Consider the following 24803-nt stretch of genomic DNA (forward strand, 5'->3'; position numbering starts at 1 on the left):
AATCACCGACAAGGACATGAGGGGATACAGAGGGTTAAATACACAACTTGTAATTGATGGGAGTGGAACCAATGGAAAATGAAAAATGGATCAGCGATGGCTAGAAGATCAGTGACGTCGACCACCGAACACCGCCCGAGCAAGGAGAGGGAACAACTTCGGCGGAAGTCGTGACAGCTATGATGTAAATGATGTACTTAGTAAAATAATGCCCTGACATAAAACAATGTTTTGTTTAAAAAAAAAAAGTAATTTGTGTGTGGCCTGTGAGAACAATCCATTGGCTGTCCCTGTGACTCAATAATAGTTGCCAAACTGATAAGGGTGTTATTCTACGGTTGTGTGTGTGTGTATACTGTGTGTTCTTTTCTCTCATTCTCTCCTCACAGATGGCAATCATCACTCCCCAATCAGTCACCAATCAATCATCAATCAGAAGACACACCTCCTACTCCATTACCCTATCACAGCCCCTTTCCCTTGGTTTAAAAACCCTGTCCCATGTTTCCACTGGAGCTCAATATCTCTATGTCTCTCGGTAGTTCTCTTGTTTGTTTTAGCACCTCCATATCACTTTGTCCCCACCTGTGAGAATTGTTTTTGTTATGGTGTTTTGATGGTGGGAAAAGGGGGAACCAAGACAAGATGCCCATGGGCATACATTACCCGTAGGAATACTTTATATAAAAACACTAGTTAGAACTGGGCGGACCACCCACTGTATTTTTGGTTAGTTAGTTAGCTGTTGGTGAGGTAGGCTAGTCTAGCTTAGGGTGTTTTTGATACTTGCTATTTCTTTTCTTGGGTCCAGCTCAGCCCCTTTTGCTGCTCCCCCCATTACTGTGTTTATGTTACGGGTCTCATTACCCCCCCCCCCCCCACCTAGACTGTCGGGCCAAAAGGGATTCGTAACACAGGGAAACAGACGTGTTCCTCTCAGATGATCCTGGTGGAATCTGGTCCTCATTCCAATCTTATGTGGTAGTATGATTACAAAATTGTTATATTTATGCTCCAAATGGTTGTTTTATGAAATAGAGTAAGGTTCTTAGGACTCTCTCTCTCCCTTTCTGAGTTAAGTGATGGCTAGGCAAAAAACCTCAAGCTGGCATTCCATACACAAGATGTGGTGGGTGTCACTGAGATAGCTTGGAAGAGTTTAGAACAATGCCTTGTCATCTTCCTGGCATCTGGGAAACTAAGCCCGGGTTGGAAGTAAAACAACTGTCACAACCGAAGTTGTTCCCTCTCCTTGTTCGGGCGGTGTTCAACGGTCGACGTCACCGACCTTCTAGCCATCGCTGATCCATGTTTCATTTTCCATTGGTTTTGTCATGTCTTCCATCACCCCTGGTTCCAATCCCATCAATTGCATGTGTATTTAACCCTCTGTTTCCCCTCATGTTCTTGTCGGTGATTGTTTTATTGTATGTGTACGTCTGTACTGGTGTGCGTCGGGTTGTTACCCATTTAGACTTTTATTTTTTTGTGGTAAATAAACTGCGCCGTTGGAAACAGTAATTTCTCTCCTGCGTCTGACTTCTCTGCCGCCAGTCAAACAGCCTTACAACAACACCCCGTGCAGGTAACCAGGAGATGGACCAAAGTGGCATATGGGAAGGGTAGAAATTACTGACTAAGCATTTTTTAGGGCCCATATAAGATCTGTTTTTTCGATATCAGTTAAGCACTCGGCAACACACTTTGGAGTGTGGTGTAGATGGTTTCATTATTGCAATAATTAATCGATATTAAATAAAGATTGTTTGAAGAAATGAAAGTCTCTCAGTAGTGAATTACCACAACACTTCTTATGACATCTGTTGGCCTATTTAACTTACATTTGACAACCACTCTCATCCAGAGCGACTCACAGAAGCAATTAGGGTTGTGTGCTTTGCTCAAGGGCACGTCGACAGATTTTTCACCAACTTGCCTCTGGGATCCAAACAAGCAACCTCTTTGTTACTGGTCCAACACTCTTAACCGCTATGGAATACAGAGCCGGACGGAACACAGAGCCGGACGGAACACAGAGCCGGACGGAACACAGAGCCGGACGGAACACAGAGCCGGAAGGAACACAGAGCCGGACGGAACACAGAGCCGGAAGAAACACAGAGCCGGACGGAACACAGAGCCGGACGGAACACAGAGCCGGACGGAACACAGAGCCGGACGGAACACAGAGCCGGACGGAACACAGAGCCGGACGGAACACAGAGCCGGAAGAAACACAGAGCCGGACGGAACACAGAGCCAGACAGAACACAGACACGGTCAGAGCCAGATGGAATACTGAATCAAACAAGTAGAATGCAGAGAGACAGAACAGACTGACTGACTGGGCTCATCTGGGTTCATATTTTTATTTCATAGAAGTTTGTAATCATTTATATATTTTATGGCATACCTGAATATACAGATATTTTCAAGTAATACATTATTGATCACTAAGTGGCACACAGCAGAAGAGCCTATGGTAGGAAAATGTGTAATACAATAGCATGTAAAATATAAGTGTCAAAACTATACAATGCAGTGTATAGTCTCTCTTGACATTTAGCAGACACTCTCATCCAGAGAGACACAGGTCATTGCATTCAAGGTGTTCAAATGTTCATAAATGACCAGCATGATTGAATAATAATAAGGCAGAACAGTTGAAACTGGAGCAGCAGCACGGTCAGGTGGACTGGGGACAGCAAGGAGTCATCATGTCAGGTAGTCCTGGGTCATGGTCCTAGGGCTCAGGGCCTCCGAGAGAGAGAAAGAAAGAGAGAAGGAGAGAATTAGAGAACGCACACTTAGATTCACACAGGACACCGAATAGGACAGGAGAAGTACTCCAGATATAACAAACTAACCCTAGCCCCCCGACACATAAACTACTGCAGCATAAATACTGGAGGCTGAGACAGGAGGGGTCAGGAGACACTGTGGCCCCATCCGAGGACAGGGCCAAACAGGAAGGATATAACCCCACCCACTTTGCCAAAGCACAGCCCCCACACCACTAGAGGGATATCTTCAACCACCAATTTACCATCCTGAGACAAGGCTGAGTATAGCCCACAAAGATCTCCGCCATGACACAACCCAAGGGGGGGCACCAACCCAGACAGGATGACCACATCAGTGAATCAACCCACTCAGGTGACGCTCCCCTTCCAGGGACGGCATGAGAGAGCCCCAGCAAGCCAGTGACTCAGCCCCTGTAATAGGGTTAGAGGCAGAGAATCCCAGTGGAAAGAGGGGAACCGGACAGGCAGAGACAGCAAGGGCGGTTCGTTGCTCCAGAGCCTTTCCGTTCACCTTCCCACTCCTGGGCCAGACTACACTCAATCGTATGACCCACTGAAGAGATGAGTCTTCAGTAAAGACTTAAAGGTTGAGACCGAGTTTGCGTCTCTGACATGGGTAGGCAGACCGTTCCATAAAAATGGAGCTCTATAGGAGAAAGCCCTGCCTCCAGCTGTTTGCTTAGAAATTCTAGGGACAATTAGGAGGCCTGCGTCTTGTGACCGTAGCGTATGTGTAGGTATGTACGGCAGGACCAAATCAGAGAGATAGGTAGGAGCAAGCCCATATAATGCTTTGTAGGTTAGCAGTAAAACCTTGAAATCAGCCCTTGCTTTGACAGGAAGCCAGTGTAGAGAGGCTAGCACTGGAGTAATATGATCAAATTTGTTGGTTCTAGTCAGGATTCTAGCAGCCGTATTTAGCACTAACTGAAGTTTATTTAGTGCTTTATGCGTCCTCAGAAACATGACCCGCCAAACCGTGTATCTTAACACCTGCCCGCTTAACCCAGAAGCCAGCCACTTTTGTTTAACTAAGCCAACGTACAATTCAAAAAGTTTGGTGAATTTAGGCCCATTCCTCCTGACAGAGCTGGTGTAACTGTGTCAGGTTTGTAGACCTCCTTGCTTGCACACGCTTTTTAAGTTCTGACAACACATTTTCTATGGGATTGAGGTCAGGGCTTTGTGATGGCCACTCCAGTACCTTGACTTTGTTGTCCTTAAGCCATTTTGCCACAACTTTGGAAGTATGCTTGGGGTCATTGTTCATTTGGAAGAACCATTTGCGACCAAGCTTCAACTTCCTGACTGATGTCTTGAGATGTGGCTTCAATATATCCACACAATTTTCCTGCCTCCATGATGCCATCTATTTTGTGAAGTGCACCAGTCCCTCCTGCAGCAAAGCACCCCCACAACATGATGGTGCCAGTGATAGTTTTTGCAACTGCACTTGCAGAAACTTTCAAAGTTCTTGAAATTTTCCAGATTGACTGACCCTCATGTCTTAAAGTAATGATGGACTGCCGTTTCTCTTCGCTTATTTGAGCTGTTCTTGCCATAATATGGACATGGTCTTTTACCAAATAGGGCTATCTTCTGTATACCCCCCTACCTCGTCACAACACAACTGATTGGCTCAAACGCATTAAGAAGGAAAGAAATTCCACAAGAAGTAACACCTGTTAATTGAAATGTATTCCAGGTGACTACCTCATGAAACTGGTTGAGAGATTGCCAAGAGTGTGCAAAGCTGTCATCAAGGCAAAGGGTGGCTATTTGAATCATCTCAAATATAATAATTGGTTACTGCATGATTCCATGTGTTATTTCATAGTTTTGATGTCTTCACTATTATTCTACAATGTAGAACATAGTAAAAAATAAAGAAAAATACTTCAATGAGTTGGTGTTCTAAAACTTTTGACCTGTAGTGTATAATTAATTCAAAAGTCCAAAAATGGATCCACCAGTCATAGATGACCCATTTAACCTTTAAAAAACCGGCATGTGTTATGTTGGCAGGTGCCAAAATCTCTCCCCCCTCCCTCTCCCTCCCTCCCTCTTGCTCTCTCTCAATTCAATTCAAGGGCTTTATTGGCATGGGAAACATGTGTTAACATTGCCAAAGCAAGTGAGGTAGATAATATATAATATATATATATCTCTCTCACTCCCCTCGCTCTCCCTCTTCCCCCCTCTCTCTCTTTCTCTTGGACAGACAGAGGGGAGAGAGAGAGAGATTAGTATCAAAGAATACTGTTTTCCCTTTTGAATGGTTAGCTCAACCATTGGCAAAGTATGTAAACAAAGTGTTTCTTTAGATTTTCAGAGGTTTTGAAAGCGTATTGTGTCTGCACGCACCTCTCTCTCTCCCTGCCTTTGTTCACTCCCCTTCACCGATCTGAAACAACTGGGTACGTTTACATGCGTTCACACCTCCATTATCATTTTTACACCTCCAGTCATATCAGATCTGTGAAGCGGAGTCAATGAGAGCAGATCCTCCTGAATAGAAACGAAGCAACGCCACAACGCATATTTTTCCACGTACACCGCAGCAGAAGGTAACTCTTTCTTCTGATACTCTTTCGTCCGTGTGAGGTTACAGTAACTTGCATTAAACGGGGATGCCCATCAGCTTGGTTGGTCCCAACGGCGCCGACTGAGATGGCCGCCTCGCTTCGCGTTCCTAGGAAACTATGCAGTTTTTTCTTACAGTTATGCAGTTATTTCTTACATTAGTACCCCAGGTCATCTTAGGTTTCATTACATACAGTCGAGAAGAACTACTGAATATAAGATCAGCGTCAACTCACCATCAGTACGACCAAGAATATGTTTTCCGCGACGCGGATCCTGTGTTCTGCCTTACAAACAGGACAACGGAATGGATCGCATGCAGCGACCCAAGGAAACGACTCCGAAAAAGAGGGAAACGAGGCGGTGTTCTGGTCAGACTCCGAAAAAGGGCACATCACGCACCACTCCCCAGCATTCTTCTTGCCAATGTCCAGTCTCTTGACAACAAGGTTGACGAAATCCGAGCAAGGGTAGCATTCCAGAGGGACATCAGAGACTGCAACGTTCTCTGCTTCACGGAAACATGGCTTACTGGGAAGACGCTATCCGATGCGGTGCAGCCAAAGGGTTTCTCCACGCATCGCGCCGACAGAAACAAACATCGTTCTGGTAAGAAGAGTGGCGGGGGTGTATGCCTCATGACTAACGAGACATGGTGTGATGAAGGAAACATACAGGAACTCAAATCCTTCTGTTCACCTGATTTAGAATTCCTCACAATCAAATGTAGACCGCATTATCTTCCAAGAGAATTCTCTTCGATTATAATCACAGCCGTATATATCCCCCCCCAAGCAGACACATCGATGGCTCTGAACGAACTTTATTTAACTCTTTGCAAACTGGAAACCATTTATCCGGAGGCTGCATTCATTGTAGCTGGGGATTTTAACAAAGCTAATCTGAAAACAAGACTCCCTAAATTTTATCAGCATATCGATTGCGCAACCAGGGGTGGTAAAACCTTGGACCATTGATACTCTAACTTCCGCGACGCATATAAGGCCCCGCCCCGCCCCCCTTTCGGAAAAGCTGACCACGACGCCATTTTGCTGATCCCTGCCTACAGGCAGAAACTAAAACAAGAGGCTCCCACGCTGAGGTCTGTCCAACGCTGGTCAGACCAAGCTGACTCCACACTCCAAGACTGCTTCCATCACGTGGACTGGGACATGTTTCGTATTGCGTCAGATGGAAATATTGACGAATACGCTGATTCGGTGTGCGAGTTCATTAGAACGTGCGTCGAAGATGTCGTTCCCATAGCAACGATAAGAACATTCCCAAACCAGAAACCGTGGATTGATGGCAGCATTCGCGTGAAACTGAAAGCGCGAACCACTGCTTTTAATCAGGGAAAGGTGTCTGGTAACATGTCCGAATATAAACAATGCAGCTATTCCCTCCGCAAGGCTATTAAACAAGCTAAGCGTCAGTACAGAGACAAAGTGGAATCTCAATTCAATGGCTCAGACACAAGAGGCATGTGGCAGGGTCTACAGTCAATCACGGACTACAAGAAGAAACCCAGCCCAGTCACGGACCAGGATGTCTTGCTCCCAGGCAGACTAAATAACTTTTTTGCCCGCTTTGAGGACAATACAGTGCCACTGACACGGCCTGCAACGAAAACATGCGGTCTCTCCTTCACTGCAGCCGAGGTGAGTAAGACATTTAAACGTGTTAACCCTCGCAAGGCTGCAGGCCCAGACGGCATCCCCAGCCGCGCCCTCAGAGCATGCGCAGACCAGCTGGCCGGTGTGTTTACGGACATATTCAATCAATCCCTATACCAGTCTGCTGTTCCCACATGCTTCAAGAGGGCCACCATTGTTCCTGTTCCCAAGAAAGCTAAGGTAACTGAGCTAAACGACTACCGCCCGTAGCACTCACTTCCGTCATCATGAAGTGCTTTGAGAGACTAGTCAAGGACCATATCACCTCCACCCTACCTGACACCCTAGACCCACTCCAATTTGCTTACCGCCCAAATAGGTCCACAGACGATGCAATCTCAACCACACTGCACACTGCCCTAACCCACCTGGACAAGAGGAATACCTATGTGAGAATGCTGTTCATCGACTATAGCTCGGCATTCAACACCATAGTACCCTCCAAGCTCGTCATCAAGCTCGAGACCCTGGGTCTCGACCCCGCCCCTGTGCAACTGGGTACTGGACTTCCTGACGGGCCGCCCCAGGTGGTGAGGGTAGGCAACAACATCTCCTCCCCGCTGATCCTCAACACGGGGCCCCACAAGGGTGCGTTCTGAGCCCTCTCCTGTACTGCCTGTTCACCCACGACTGCGTGGCCACGCACGCCTCCAACTCAATCATCAAGTTTGCGGACGACACAACAGTGGTAGGCTTGATTACCAACAACGACGAGACGGCCTTCAGGGAGGAGGTGAGGGCCCTCTGAGTGTGGTGTCAGGAAAATAACCTCACACTCAACGTCAACAAAACTAAGGAGATGATTGTGGACTTCAGGAAACAGCAGAGGGAACACCCCTATCCACATCGATGGAACAGTAGTGGAGAGGGTAGCAAGTTTTAAGTTCCTCGGCATACACATCACAGACAAACTGAATTGGTCCACTCACACTGACAGCGTCGTGAAGAAGGCGCAGCAGCGCCTATTCAACCTCAGGAGGCTGAAGAAATTTGGCTTGTCACCAAAAGCACTCACAAACTTCTACAGATGCACAATCGAGAGCATCCTGGCGGGCTGTATCACCGCCTGGTACGGCAACTGCTCCGCCCTCAACCGTAAGGCTCTCCAGAGGGTAGTGAGGTCTGCACAACGCATCACCGGGGGCAAACTACCTGCCCTCCAGGACACCTACACCACCCGATGTTACAGGAAGGCCATAAAGATCATCAAGGACATCAACCACCCGAACCACTGCCTGTTCACCCCGCTATCATCCAGAAGGCGAGGTCAGTACAGGTGCATCAAAGCTGGGACCGAGAGACTGAAAAACAGCTTCTATCTCAAGGCCATCAGACTGTTAAACAGCCACCACTAACATTGAGTGGCTGCTGCCAACACACTGTCATTGACACTGACCCAACTCCAGCCACTTTAATAATGGGAATTGATGGGAAATTATGTAAATATATCACTAGCCACTTTAAACAATACTACCTTATATAATGTTACTTACCCTACATTATTCATCTCATATGCATACGTATATACTGTACTCTAGATCATCGACTGCATCCTTATGTCACTAGCCACTTTAACTATGCCACTTTGTTTACTTTGTCTACATACTCATCTCATATGTATATACTGTACTCGATACCATCTACTGTATGCTGCTCTGTACCATCACTCATTCATATATCCTTATGTACATATTCCTTATCCCCTTACACTGTGTATAAGACAGTAGTTTTGGAATTGTTAGTTAGATTACTTGTTGGTTATCACTGCATTGTCGGAACTAGAAGCACAAGCATTTCGCTACACTCGCATTAACATCTGCTAACCATGTGTATGTGACAAATAAAATTTGATTTGATTTGATTTGATTTGAAACACTGTCCACCACATCAGAGACGAGCCAGCCAGGATCAGACTTGTTTGTGTGTGCGCGCGCGCCTGTATGTGTGTGCGTGCGTGTGCAGGGAAACACTTAATCCTTTCAGATGGTCCTGGGTAAATCTGGTCCTCATTCTAAACTTCTTATGACATCTAGTGGACTATTTGGGTATAGGACATACATGTGTGTTGTACTTATTACTGACCAGAGATAAGGGGCAATCAGACAGACAAAACACTTTGACAAAACAAAACACACAGCCAGACAGAACACTTTGACAAACAGAACACAGAGCCAGACGGAACACTGACAAACAGAACACAGAGCCAGACAGAACACTTAGATGATTAAAGAGCCAGATGAAATACTGAACCTAATAAGTAGAACACAGAGAGACAAAGCTGTATTCAGACTGGGTTCATGGTCCTGTCATAAATGTACTATAATAATTGATACTTAACTAAATGTAGTCAACAACAACAAAAAAATAGCACATTTTTGAGGGATAATTTTTGCATACCTGAATTGATAGCGATACTTTATTGATCACTAAGAAGTCATTCAGTGTCACAGCAGAATAGGCTATGGTGGGAAATACAGGGCTGTGAAAAAGTATTTGCCCCTTTCTAATTTTCTCTAGTTTTGCATATTTCTGATACTGAATGTTATCAGATCTTCAACCAAAACCTAATCTTATATAAAGGGAAACTGAGTGAACAGATAACACAACAATTCCATACTTATTTAATTTGTTTCATAAAAAAAGTTATGCAACACCCAATGCCCCTGTGTGAAAAAGTAATTGCCCCCTTACACTCAATAACTGGTTGTGCCACCTTTAGCTGCAACCAAATTCTTCCTAGTTGTTGATCAGTCTCTCACATCACTGTGGAGGAATTCTGGTCCACTCTTCCGCGCAGAACTGCTTTAACTCAGCGACATTTGTGGGTTTTCAAGCATGAACTGCTCATTTCAAGTCCTGCCACAATATCTCAATTGGGATTAGGTCTGGACTTTGGCCAGGCCATTCCAAAACTTGAAAAGTGTTGCTTATTAGACATTTTCATGATGACTTGATTGTGTGTTTTGGATCATTGTCTTGCTGCATGACCCAGCTGCACTTCAGCTTCAGCTCACGGGCGGATGGCCTGACATTCTCCTGTAGAATTCTCTGACCCAGCGCAGAATTCATGGTTCCTTCTATTACAGCAGGAAAGCATCCCCAAAGCATCACCCTACCACCACCATGCTCGACCGTTGGTATAACGTTCTTACTGTGGAATGCAGTGTTTGGTTTTCGCCAGGCATGATGGCACCCCTGCCGTCCAAAATGTTATACCTTTGACTAATCTGTCCAACACTAGGCAGAAACTACACTCTTAAAAAAAAGGTGCTAAGTAGAACCATACAGGGTTCTTAGGTATGTCCCTATAGGGAAATATTGTTGGTGCTGAGTGAGCTGGACCTGTGACGGTGAGCTGGATCCGCACACACACACACACACACACACACACACACACACACACACACACACACACACACACACACACACACACACACACACACACACACACACACACACACACACACACACACACACACGCGCACACCCTCTACTCATGAAGACAAGTATCCTCTACTATAACAGAACATGAACTTTAAACTGTTTTCCAAATTCAATGTTTTATAACCGGTATTACACAGTAGTGTGTAAAATCTGTCCAGCTGCGTTGTCTGCTTGTGCCAACATCTCTCTCTCCATATGTGTCCCTATATCTCTCACTAATATATATATATATATATAGTAATCTCTGTGCACACTTTTTTTAAATTTATTTTTTACAAAAACTGGGTTCTTTATTGATTCTTTGGTAAGGGATATGGTTATATATGGAACCACAATGACTGAGTCCTTCAATGGTTCTTTGCAGTTGAGAAAAGGGTTCTTTCCTCTTTTAGTGATAATTAACATCTAGGGGTGGCGACTGGATACAATATTTTGAGGCGTGGTTTGCTTACAGCTCTTTTTGTTCAACCGTAAGTGAGAGTTTTATTCCAATTTATGCCATTATATTTAAAACATGATTTTGGTCAGTTATGGGATCTTGTTAAAGCTGTGCGAAGGCCTGGTGTTATAACTGTTACCTAAATCAGCGATGCCAAACTTTGTGTGATTCTTCAAGTAGATTTCTTTATAGAACCATCCTCCATAAAGGTTCTTTAAATGATCTTCTAAAAAACAGATCTGTATAGCACCTAAACGGTTTGTAACAATAGCGGAACCCTTTTTAGTGCTATATAGAACCTTTTTTTAATGGTTCTTTATAGTGCCATAAAGATTATATTTAGAACCTTATGAGCATGGCTCTTTACAGAACCTTTAAAAATGGTAGAGCACCAACAAGGGTTCTGCCATCGCTACGAGTTAACCCTTATTTGGCACTATATAGAAAACAAATGTAAGACTTGTTCCTCAGAAATATGTGGTCAGAGTTGGTTTAGAATAGCTTTTTACCGTCTTCTAATACAGAAATAGCTGCAAAAGTCTGCAAATCATCTTTGTGCAGGTGCACGGAAACACATCGACCAACAGTCTCGCCACATTGTAGGGTATGTTTCATGAAGACAGAGACAGTGCTGTGCTACTTGTGTAACTGCCACTTATTTTCATCATGCCTCATTTTCTAGATAGAAAATAAATTCACTCAGAGGGGACAAGAGGATATTGTTAGAGTAGGTTACTTTTAGAATGAGGATTAAGCATTAGGTTTTGAATAAGGGTTAGGTTTAGAATGAGGGTTAGGTTTAGAATGAGGGTTAGGTTTAGAATAAGGGTTAGGTTTAGAATGAGGGTTAGGTTTAGAATGAGGGTTAGGTTTAGAATAAGGATTAGGTTTAGAATGAGGGTTAGGTTTAGAATGAGGGTTAGGTTTAGAATGAGGGTTAGGTTTAGAATGAGGGTTAGGTTTAGAATAAGGGTTAGGTTTAGAATGAGGGTTAGGTTTAGAATGAGGGTTAGGTTTAGAATAAGGATTAGGTTTAGAATGAGGGTTAGGTTTAGAATGAGGGTTAGGTTTAGAATGAGGGTTAGGTTTAGAATAAGGGTTAGGTTTAGAATTATGGTTAGGTTTAGAATGAGGGTTAGGTTTAGAATAAGGGTTAGGTTTAGGGCCTTTGATGGGCACTTCGAGGGGAAAAGAGAATACTGTTAGCCTGGCTGACACGCAGACCACATGACACAGAGAGAGGAGAGAGTCTGGAGGACTTTGAGTTTGGTATCAGCCAGACTACTTTTAGGGAGACTCTCTCACCACAAGGCGTGTAAAGAGGGCAGATGTGCAGCTCTGTGCTAGTTTCCTAACTAAGAACTGTATGGTCAGAGAATGATCATTTTGACAGCATGCATCAATCCATTTTAATGAACAGAAATCAAAATAGGCATACAAGATAAAGCAATAAGAAATTATTTGATTTCACAAGACATTTACAAAAAAGTATATACTGTATATGTTGGTTTTGTTAACTATTTAAGTATTTGTCTTGCATAGAAGTCAAAAGAGATAGGACATTTAACCTTTCATCAACATCGATAAAAGTTGCATATTGTGGTTAAAAATGTAAATCTATTGTAATGCAACATGATTATATATTGAACCATGCATTAATGTTCAAGCCCATTCTATAAACTGTTGGTTACATTGAACTACACTCATATTTAGAAAATGTTGACTCTTTTGTGAAGCTACATGATCCATGTATAATAACAAAAACAACAAAACAAGCCCGATCTCTAAACTGTTGCCAGCTTGGTTTGAACTGGGCTGTAGATGTTCTGTCTCCTGTGTTGCTCAAGGCTTGACAGTGAGCTGGGCCTGTCCTTACACCTGTCTGAAGCCTCGTTTATAGCTGGCGCTAATGGTCACGTGATGAGGTAGCCCCGGCTGCAAACTTCAAAACCAGTGTCTGGTTAAGACATATTGATGCCATAAGTCAGTGGGGCCACCTGTCAATGATTTTTAGAAGGCTGGTAATTATGATTTAAATGGTTTCGCTGTCCAAATCGTTCTACACTTGAGAGATATCCAGACACAATGCGTTCCTGATTACAGAAAGATGTGATCACAATGGGTCATTTAATCTTCTACACCTGTATAAAAATGGACACAATCAGAATGGGGAAAAAGTGTGGGGAAAGCATTTAACCCAACCCTGCTGAATCAGAGAGGGCCCCCACCCTACGAGATTGAAATGCTCCATCCACATCAGGGACGAGCCTGCCGTGATCAGACTGGAACACACCACGTGTGTCTGTGTGCAGGGAAACACACTTTTTCCTCTTAGATGGTCCTGGTGAAATCTGATCCTCATTCCAATTTTCTGATATCTAGTGGCCTGTTTAGGTATTGAACTTACATGCATACTGAACTTACTACTGCTTAGGGAGCCAAGGAGGGTAATCAGACAGAAGGAACACTTTGACAAACACAAAGAGAGAGACGAAGGCTGAATTCAGCTGGGTTGGGGTCGATTTGAATTGAAGGCAGTCAATTCAGGAAGTAAACTGAAAATCCAATTCAATATTGAAAAAAGGGTATCTATTTTTAATGACTTCTCAAGAAACTGAAAAGTAGAGGTTATTTATTTCAAAAGTTGTTCCATTTTATTTGAAATTCAAATCACATCCTGAATTGACTGCTAATGACGAGATGGTCTTAATGGGATTTCTTGTTGTCGCAACAGTGGAAAGGCAGGCAGGAGGAAGAGTGATCAGGTGGAAACATTATAGCCAATGATAGGGCAGATATGCGTGTGAACAGCAGACTCAACTCTGATATAAATCCGGTTTTCTTAAAGTTGCCCAGATGCCACGTACGTTCACTTATATCAATACATTCTAAAAACCTAACCATTATGAAACTTCAATTACATCAAATAAGACTCCCTTAGCAAATTAGCAATCCCATTTTCTGATGACCAAATCCGACACTCTCATAGACCTATATTCAAAAAATCCCTACTTGGTCTACTTATTGCTGTATTCTTGCGTGAATAGATTTTAATGGGAGGGGAGCCTCTCGCTTCTCTTCTTCCTCTCTGCTTCAATTCAGAATGACCCCAACCCATGTATTCAAAATGGGTTCATGACCCATAATCCCTGACCAAAATGTTCAGTCCAAAATGATTGAAAATCATTTTTGCATACCTGAATGGTTAATTAAGTAAATATATAATGCTTTATTAATCACACAAAAAGTAATTCAGTGTCAAACAGCAGAATAGGCTATGGAAGGAAATACATAATATAACAAAATATAAAAGTGACAAAACTGACCAACATTTACTGTAATTGTTTGTTTTTTAAATGGCATACCTAAACGGTTCAATATATACTGTATAATGATATATTGAACACTGAGAAATCATTTAGTTTCACACAGCAGAATAGGCTATGGTAGGAAAATACATGATAAAATAAAATACAAAATGAAGTGACAGAACTATAACATGCAGTGATTTGGATTGAGGCTCACAAGATGATACAGTGTAAAGTATCATTTTCAAAGCCCAACAATTTCCATCCTCCACTATGACACCAGGGGGTGTCAAGCTTCAACCACAGACTTTCCTGATCAGCGTATTTACTTTTACCTGAGCTTGTTGTGTGCAGTTAGTACACCTGTGTAGTAGAGGCTGTTAAATGTTAGCCTTACATGGTCACATCACCTTTCCTGAGACCTGGGGGCCTATTCAAGACAGTTAAAAGATACATTTTACATGGAGTAGGCTAAGAATTCATTAACTTGTGATGTAATGTGAAGAATATTGTCCTTTCTGAACAGTATATTTTGAAAAACGCTTTACCCCTCTGAATGCATGTAATTCCCAGTAAAATGAATGCACGTAAATCCCAGTAAATCCCAGTGATTAGAAATCGACAGGTTCCTAATCTGGTAGGCAGCACAGATAATGTCAAACATAACTGGAGAGTGGTCTCCTATTCTGGTTGGGGTCGGAATCCTTAACTACACACCAGCCTGCTCTTGTCAACTTGTCTTCTCTTCCAGGTAATTTACCAGGAAAGGGTCTACTTCTTTCAGTACCTGGTAGAACTGCTCTTGGGCACCAGGTCCCTTCAACAAAACCATTTCCAGCAGGGCCTGGTTCTTCAGTGTCTTGTTTGTTTTGTTGTCCACCTCCTGCCTCTCCTCGTCATTCAGAACCCCTCGCTCCTGGAGAAGCCGAAGTATGGGCCGCAACAATCCCATACGGTCCTCCAACGCCAACTTGTGTTTCTTGAAGAATTTACCATTTGTGTCCTGTCTCCCATTCATGTTCACTGGTTTTGCAATGGTACCATAGCTGGCTTGCTTTCCCAACTTAGTCTTTAACTGTTCTATCTCTATATCCCTCTCCCTCACCTCATTCATCCAGTATTTTCTCTCCACTTTTGTGTCCTCATTGCTATCTTCTCCCATCAAGGGATGTTTCTGTTGGTTTTCTTCGGGGAGTCCTGGACAGTCTGTCTGTGTCTGTCTGTCTTTATTTGACGGACTAAGAAAGTCTGTCTGTGTCTGACTGTCTATATTTGACAGACTGAGAAAGTCTGTCTCTGAATGCTGATTAAGATAAGACTGTAGTCTTGTTATATCCTCATCCTTCTGTTTAAGGATCTCTTGCAGTTTTTTGATTTCATTCTGAAGGGACTCGTTGGATCTGCCGTTTTCAATTGAAAGACGTGAATAAAGTTTTCTAATTTTGTTCAAAATGTTTCCTTTCAGAGCGATCTTCTTCATCAACCTCTTGGTTGATATCCTTACAGGATCGGTGGCTTCTTGCTCCACGTAGAAATTCTCATATTTGTTTTTAAGAGACATGTCCTCTAATGTCTTGATCACCTCCCTGTTCTGTTGCTTGCGTGGCTTGTTCTCATAGAGAACATGACACCGGTTTCCACATTTTCTTATCAAATGTTCAAATGTATTTTGGATTTTCTGCTCACTGAGGTCAAATTCAGCCAGTTTTTCCCCTTTTGTGAACAACACCACAGTATGATCCCATACTTTCTTGGTAAGCAGATCTTCCAGTATATTCTGCTCACACACATTAAAACTAGACTCTTTAGAGGTGGATTCAATGACCAAGAGGACAGCATTAGGTCCGTCTTTAAATGACTTAACAGAGTCTTGGATCTGCCGCTTTATCTTCTTTCGACTGTTATAGAGTCCAGACTGACTCCAGTCTGGAGTGCGGATCACAGTTATTTTCTGATTTATTTTCTTCACACGTTGTTTATTACTGAATATCCAGAAAGAGGACTTCTTGTCAAGGATTATGTTTCCTACGGTACTCTTTCCAGCACCCTTACCTCCAATAAGCACAAAATCCAAACGATTAAACAGGACCTCTGGTGGTGGTTTAGTAGAGAAAAGACAAACAGAAAAACAGTGAGGTTTTATTTTGTGAAGTTATATGATAACAGACAGTATGATAACTAATGGCATTATTTTTTTCCTCCAAATCTACAAACAGCAAACTGTATATGCAGTACATGCACAGCATTTGTTTATTCCTAGATTATAATGAAACGATTTAACATCTGCTGATTTAGACATAGTAGAAAGTATGCATGGTTTAGGCCCCAATTCAATCAGATAAAGACAAACCACACTGCAGGTTCAATCAAAATAGTATTTGTATCAAAATCGACACCCTCTGCAAATGTCGGATACATTGGCCATTGACTCAACAACACACCTGTCTCTAAAATACAACGTTAATATTCTAAGTGAATACGCAGTATGTTATTATTTGTCTGTAATTGAGTGAATTGGGGCCACAGGCATGATCCTTTCTTAAAGGAGTAACATACCCTCTTCATCTAACTCTTCATTTGTAATTAATGGATCCTCATCAGTGTCTGGGAGAGGACACAGAGATACATGGTTATTTATTATTTCATATGAATTCAACAATTATTTTCATTAAAAGTTTTGATTGATGGTTGCAAATAATGACAGAAATCTAGTTCTGTCTGAGACGTACCTGTACATGTTTTACTGTGTTTGGCTCCCATACTGCATGTTATGTAAGATTTTTGTTTAAAATCCACTGGATCCACAGGAAACACTGCAACTACAGTTGACAATGGCAACCGGGATCTTTATGTCAAACTATGGAGAGAGGACACATTGGGAGTTAGTCATAAACTAAATGTAAAGAAAATGTCAACTTTGACATATTTCTCCCCAGTGCTTCACAAGGGCTACAGAACCTGTGTTGTTTGAAAACCGCCAATCTGGCACTTGTTGCAGTTTAATATTTAATCTTTATTTTCAATAATAGAATAGGTTGTTATCAGTGCACGAATTGGACTGAATTAGTGTCAGGACAGTAAGAACAAGAAAGAATAAGGCTGTGACCTCAGCGATTTCCATTTGAAATAAACTCTCTGTAATGTAAATGGTAAAATAATTTGTTAACAGCATCAAGAGTAATGACTACTAGATATTTTTTAAGATGCTAACAATAATAATAAAATGTTTATAATAATATTACAACTACTACTTATTATTAAACTAATTATAATGACAGTATAATAATCAACTTTAGAAAATACATAGCAAACACATGATTTGAACGGGGCGGCGGGTAGCCTAGCTGTTAAGAGCAATGGGCTATTAAATGTTGCTGTTCACCTAGTGGTCTTGGGGATTCAAACCAATCTGCTGATGTGCCCTTGAGCAAGGCACTTAACTATAATTGCTTCTGTGAATCGCTCTGGATGTAAAATGTACTGCATGTAGACCGTTCATATTGAACTACACAACATTATCTGTCCATTGTGTCACAATATAAATGGGGTTCATTCTACTAAAGACAACAGTCTATTCAAATCTATAGAGATTACACACCCAATTCTACAGAGATTACACACATTATTATTTCAGCCCTTTATTTGATATGTAGAATTAGCTGAAATGCAGTCAGATGTGTGTATAGAATATACTTAAGGCCCGAGGGTTGTGGTATATGGACAATATACCATGGCTAAGGGCTGTACTGATGCACGACGCAACGTGCATTGCCTGGATACATCACTTAGCCATGGTATATTGGCCATATAATGTACCACAAACCCCAGAGGGGCATTACTAACATAATGACAACATTAAACATAAATGTTTTGTCATACCAGTAGTATACGGCATTCAGCCAATATATATATCGCTTTTAAAGGACCCAAAGTCGCTTCGCATTAGTTTAAAAGAAACACAAGAAGAAGATAAAACAGTCCTCGAACCTCCCAGTTTATAAATGTACATATATCACTGTACACTGTACATTGTCTTGCAGAAAGAGGGGGGTCCATTCTACTCAGGAGCACCAATAGTCTCCAAATCATATATGTACTGTGACGTAGGATTCTTGCTATATTCATGAGAACCTTAAGGGTACAATTTAAAATGATTCGTGTGATTGACCTTTTTCGTCTTTAAAATCTATGATACATAGCAGAAACGATTGTACACTCACTCCTTCGTTCTACCACTACAGGCCACCTTGTCATTTCAAGAATCAAGCTCCGGAGCGTCGGCAACAGGGCCTTCTCCAGGGTTGCACGCAGACTCTGAAACTCCCTTGATCACTCTATTTTAGTCCCACCTCAAGACCCATCTCTTCACCATGGCCTACCCATAACCCACCCCCCTAATATCCACACACTCACTCATGCACTCACACTTTCTGTTTTTCTTCTGTTTATTTGGGCACTGTTTTTGTTTAGATTTTTGGTTTCTTGCGTTTCTTTAAAACTAATGTGAAGCGACTTTGGGTCCTTGAAAAGCACTATATAAATCCCATTATTATTATTATTCTTTTTGTTAACTGTAGTCGTAGCAGTACACTGTTTTAAAGAAAAGGTGCTATCTAGAACCTAAAAGTGTTTTCAGCTGTTCCCAAACCCTTTTCCTGGTAGAACCCTTTTGGTTCCAGGTAAAAACCTATTTGGGTTCATGTAAAACCCTTTCCAAATCTATAAATCTCCTTGCGTCATAAAAAAAGGACTCATTATTATTTGTAGTCAGTCAAAATTTGATTCATTGCGGTTTTGATCCTCTCGAACACGGCCGCTGTCTTTCTTGTTCTGCCTGTACACACTTTGAAAATAATGTTCAATGTTTCTTTGGTAAGGGTGATGGTTTTATGTGCAACCCTAGAATTTACTAAACCATCTTATTATAGTCGCAAGGTCAGCCATGTGTGTCATCCATGGCTTGCCTGTACTAAGAGTTTGTGTAAAACAATGAATGGCCAGACACAAATATTGCCTCCCCTACAAGAAAAGTCAGAGCAATCAAAATGATGTTGAAAAGACGTCTATAATATGTATTTTCCCAGATATTGAAGGTGTTCAATTTAGGTTCAGAGTGAAAGGTGAAGGAATGTAATCTCTAGATGTTGAAATCAGGTTAATTTTCGGTTCTGAATGAAAGTTGAAAAGATGCTATGATTGGTTCAGATTTGGTCTGAACTGGATCAAAAAACAACATCCGTGGATGTGTAAATCAAGGCTGGTCGGGATTGCACCAAAAAACAAGTCCGGACAGGGCAGAAAGAAGACGTCCACAAGGCGTCAGCGTCGGTCCGTGATTACTGAGGTATATAGCAAGGATGGGCAACTACAGTCCTCGGGGACCGGAGTGGTGTCACACTTTTTCCCCATCCCTAATCAACATAGCTGATTAAACTGATTGCATTCTCAACTGAAGATCATGATTAGTTGATTATTGGTTTTAGATGTGTTAGTGTGACACCAATCAGCCCCCAGAGGACAGTGAAATGTAATTTTAGGAATTCCCATCAATGTGGTAGGCCTACCATTTGTAAAACACCCCCAAAAAATATGTCCGGTCTGGACACAAATAAAACAGACCGACGTCAGCGTGCTTACTGGGGTGTAGCCAACCATGCCACCTGGAACTTTATGTATTCTCATCCATGTTGTAGGCCCGCCATTTGTAAAACAGGCTGTTGTGTTGGTTTTATTAGTCCTGATTCCTGTGACTAATCACTGTGACTTTTACGGCTGCTGTCCCTGTACATTGATCAACATCAGCGGAAATTTGAGAGTGACAACTAATAGTACTCGATACAACTCAAACTTTCATTAAAACACACATGCAGGGTACTCAATTAAAGCTACACTCGTTGTGAATCTAGCCAACATGTCAGAATTTTAAAATGCTTTTCGGTCGAAAGCATGAGAAGCTATTATCTGATAGCATGCAACACCCGAAATACCCAAAGGGGACGTAAACAAAATAATTAGCGTAGCCGGCACTACACAAAACGCAGAAATAAAATATAAAACATTCATTACCTTTGACGAGCTTCTTTGTTGGCACTCCTATATGTCCCATAAACATCACAATTGGGTCTTTTTTTTTTATTAAATCCGTCCATGTATACCCAAAATGTCCATTTATGAAGCCCGTCTGATCCAGGAAAAAACTGCTTTCCAAAACGCAACGTCATTTTTTTAAATTAACAAAGTTGCCTCTAAACTTTGACAAAACACTTCAAACTACTTTTGTAATCCAACTTTAGGTATTAGTAAACGTTAATAATCGATCAAATTGATCACGGGGCGATCTGTATTCAATAGCAGCAAGTCTTGAAATCATGGTCCATATTCTCCCTTTCATTACTTCCTCCGGTGTACTCGACGACAGGAAGTGCCTATTTCTCATTTGACCAAGGATTAACTTCAACCCAATTGCCAAGACTGGCGACATCGTGTGGAAGCTGTAGGAACTGTAAACTGGACGCTATCTATTTTCCCTTGCCATAGACATACAGAGACTGGCGGAGTGATATTTTTTGTGTGTTTTTTTGTGAACAGTTTTCCTTGGGATTTTGCCTCCTACACACGTTCTGTTGTAGTCACAGACATGATTTAACCAGTTTTATAAACTTCAGAGTGTTTTCTATCCACACATACTAATCATATGCATATACTATATTCCTGGCATGACTAGCAGGACGTTGAAATTTTGCGCGATTCTTAACAAAAAGCTGCGAAAATTCGCAGCCTCTTTAAGATTAAGCTCTAAATATCAGCTACCTAACTTTATCAGGAGGAGCCTATTTGCAATGTGTTACACAGCGGGAAATGGAGAAGTATTTTATTTTTCACTATGATCAGCTCGTAAAAAATTGACAGACACCAACTTGAAACCACTGATCATGACAATTTAGCCCATGAGATGATACTCTTACACAGCAGTTGTGAGTAGCCTGATTGTCCATTCCATATTGTCCATTTTACTTTGTCCTGTTTTTAGGATATGTTGTTTGTTAACAAGTCAGCACATTTTTTATTTGATTGGGCACCATTTAGGTTAGCCTATTTAATCAGAAACCTGCATGATGTAAAACGTTTGTCTCATTACATTGCCATACATTTTTATCTCCAGCCTGTAGTCTACAGAAAAGGCCACATACTCTTTCTACCATGTCCTCTATCTGCTACATGATTTATGTTGGTGGAGCGCTGCAGAGATGTGTCTCCCTAACAGCACCCTGGAGAGGCGCTGGGAATGGACAAGATAATTATTTTGTGTCTGTCACATTCGTCATAACGAGGAGACCAAGGAGCAGCATGAGATGAATACATTCTTCTTTATTTAAACGAAGAACACTAAACAAAATAACAAAAGTGAAGCTATAAACACAAGTGCTGACATGCAACTACACATAGACAATAACCCACAAAACCAACATGGAAAATGGCAACCTAAATAGGATCCCCAATCAGAGACAACGATAAACAGCTGCCTCTGATTGGGAACCAATTCAGTTCACCATAGACCTAAATTTACCTAGACATAACAAAACCCCATAGAAATACAAAAAACCCTAGACAGGACAAAAACACACATACCACCCTCGTCACACCCTGACCTAACCAAAATAATAAAGAAAACAAAGATAACTAAGGTCAGGGCTTGACAGTGTCCCTGCCTTTGACAAAGTGGGAACTACGTATCATAGGGCGGCATCAGTGCTCACATAAAAAGCCTATTTTTCAGCTTTCTGAAAATTAAATATTTGTCGTCCATCCCAGACTTCTAAAAAAAAAACTCAGGTGATAACCATCTAAACCTAGTTCCTCTAGTCAAGGACTCCATAGTCTAGAAGTCAGTATCCTCTCCTCTCCTCCTTCCGGCGCTGACAGAGATGGTTGCCTCGCTTCGCGTTCCTAGGAAACTATGCAGTTTTTTGTTTTTTTACGTGTTATTTCTTACATTAGTACCCCAGGTCATCTTAGGTTTCATTACATACAGTCGAGAAGAACTACTGAACATAAGAGCAGCGTCAACTCACCATCAGTACGACCAAGAGTATGACTTTCGCGAAGCGGATCCTGCGTTCTGCCTTTCACCTAGGACAACGGAATGGATCCCAGCCGGCGACCCCAAAAAATGACTTCGAAAAAGGGGAAAACGAAGCGGTCTTCTGGTCAGACTCCGGAGACGGGCACATTGTGCACCACTCCCTAGCATTCTCATCGCCAATGTCCAGTCTCTTGACAACAAGGTTGATGAAATCCGAGCAAGGGTAGCAATTCCAGAGGGATATCAGAGACTGTAACGTTCTTTGCTTCACGGAAACATGGCTCACTGGAGAGACGCTATCGGAGACGGTGCAGCCAGCTGATTTCTCCACGCATCGCGCCGACAGAAACAAACATCTTTCTGGTAAGAAGAGGGGCGGGGGCGTATGCTTTATGGTTAACGGGACGTGGTGTGATCATAACAACATACAGGAACTCAAGTCCTTCTGTTCACCTGATTTAGAATTCCTCACAATCAAATGTAGACCGCATTATCTACCAAGGGAATTCTCTTCGATTATAATCACAGCCGTATATATTCCCCCCCAAGCAGACACATCGATGGCTCTGAACAAACTTTATTTGACTCTTTGCAAACTGGAATCCATATATCCGGAGGCTGCATTCATTGTAGCTGGGGATTTTAACAAGGCTAATCTGAAAACAAGACTCCCTCAATTTTATCAGCATATCGATTGCGCAACCAGGGCTGGAAAAACCTTGGATCATTGCTATTCCAACTTCTGCGACGCATATAAGGCCCTGCCCCGCCCTCCTTTCGGAAAAGCTGACCACGACTCCATTTTGCTGATCCCTGCCTACAGACAGAAACTAAAACAAGAAGCTCCCGCGCTGAGGTCTGTTCAACGCTGGTCCGACCAATCTGATTCCACACTCCAAGACTGCTTCCATCACGTGGACTGGGATATGTTTCGTATTGCGTCAGATGACACCATTGACGAATACGCTGATTCGGTGTGCAAGTTCATTAGAACGTGCGTTGAAGATGTTGTTCCCATAGCAACGATTAAAACATTCCCAAACCAGAAACCGTGGATTGATGGCAGCATTCGCGTGAAACTGAAAGCGCGAACCACTGCTTTTAATCAGGGCAAGGTGACTGGAAACATGACCGAATACAAACAGTGTAACTATTCCCTCCGCAAGGCAATCAAACAAGCTAAGCGTCAGTATAGAGACAAAGTAGAATCTCAATTCAACGGCTCAGACACAAGAAGTATGTAGCAGGGTCTACAGTCAATCACGGATTACAAAAAGAAAGCCAGCACCGTCACGGACCAGGATGTCTTGCTCCTAGGCAGACTAAATAACTTTTTTGCCCGCTTTGAGGACAATACAGTGCCACTGACACTGCCCGCAACTAAAACATGTGGACTCTCCTTCACTGCAGCCGACGTGAGGAAAACATTTAAACGTGTCAACCCTCGCAAGGCTGCAGGCCCAGACGGCATCCCCAGCCGCGCCCTCAGAGCATGCGCAGACCAGCTGGCTGGTGTGTTTACGGACATATTCAATCAATCCCTATCCCAGTCTGTTGTTCCCACATGCTTCAAGAGGGCCACCATTGTTCCTGTTCCCAAGAAAGCTAATGTAGCTGAGCTAAACGACTACCGCCCCGTAGCACTCACTTCCGTCATCATGAAGTGCTTTGAGAGACTAGTCAAGGACCATATCAACTCCACCCTACCTGACACCCTAGACCCACTCCAATTTGCTTACCGCCCAAATAGGTCCACAGACGATGCAATCTCAACCACACTGCACACTGCCCTAACCCATCTGGACAAGAGGAATACCTATGTGAGAATGCTGTTCATCGACTACAGCTCGGCATTTAACACCATAGTGCCCTCCAAGCTCGTCATCAAGCTCGAGACCCTGGGTCTCGACCCCGCCCTGTGCAACTGGGTACTGGACTTCCTGACAGGCCGCCCCCAGGTGGTGAGGGTAGGCAACAACATCTCCACCCCACTGATCCTCAACACTGGGGCCCCACAAGGGTGCGTTCTGAGCCCTCTCCTGTACTCCCTGTTCACCCACGACTGCGTGGCCACGCACGCCTCCAACTCAATCATCAAGTTTGCGGACGACACAACAGTGGTAGGCTTGATTACCAACAACGACGAGACGGCCTACAGGGAGGAGGTGAGGGCCCTCGGAGTGTGGTGTCAGGAAAATAACCTCACACTCAACGTCAACAAAACTAAGGAGATGATTGTGGACTTCAGGAAACAGCAGAGGGAACACCCCCCTATCCACATCGATGGAACAGTAGTGGAGAGGGTAGTAAGTTTTAAGTTCATCGGCGTACACATCACAGACAAACTGAATTGGTCCACCCACACAGACAGCATCGTGAAGAAGGCTTGTCACCAAAAGCACTCACAAACTTCTACAGATGCACAATCGAGAGCATCCTGTCGGGCTGTATCACCGCCTGGTACGG

The 24803-nt window shown here is 42.7% G+C and overlaps 1 protein-coding gene across 4 annotated transcripts in view; it reads right to left on the minus strand.

Moving 5' to 3' along the window:
- Positions 1–2341: 2341 nt before the first annotated feature.
- Positions 2342–24803, minus strand: part of LOC115138876 (uncharacterized) — a 38725-nt gene continuing 16263 nt past the window's right edge. For 3 of the 4 annotated variants that reach the window (XM_065025400.1, XM_065025402.1, XM_065025401.1), the window contains 3 exons: positions 16984–17111; positions 16811–16858; positions 12342–16345 (listed from right to left, as the gene is read on the minus strand). In XM_065025400.1, the coding sequence (XP_064881472.1) occupies positions 14985–16345; positions 16811–16858; positions 16984–17014 (1440 nt within the window). In that variant the 5' untranslated portion in view covers positions 17015–17111 and the 3' untranslated portion in view covers positions 12342–14984. Of the gene's footprint in view, positions 2758–12341; positions 16346–16810; positions 16859–16983; positions 17112–24803 lie in introns of those variants that run through there. The other variant, XR_010465289.1, reaches the window with a different exon arrangement.

This window comes from Oncorhynchus nerka, linkage group LG12 (genome assembly GCF_034236695.1).
Source record: "Oncorhynchus nerka isolate Pitt River linkage group LG12, Oner_Uvic_2.0, whole genome shotgun sequence".
Lineage (NCBI taxonomy): Eukaryota > Metazoa > Chordata > Actinopteri > Salmoniformes > Salmonidae > Oncorhynchus > Oncorhynchus nerka.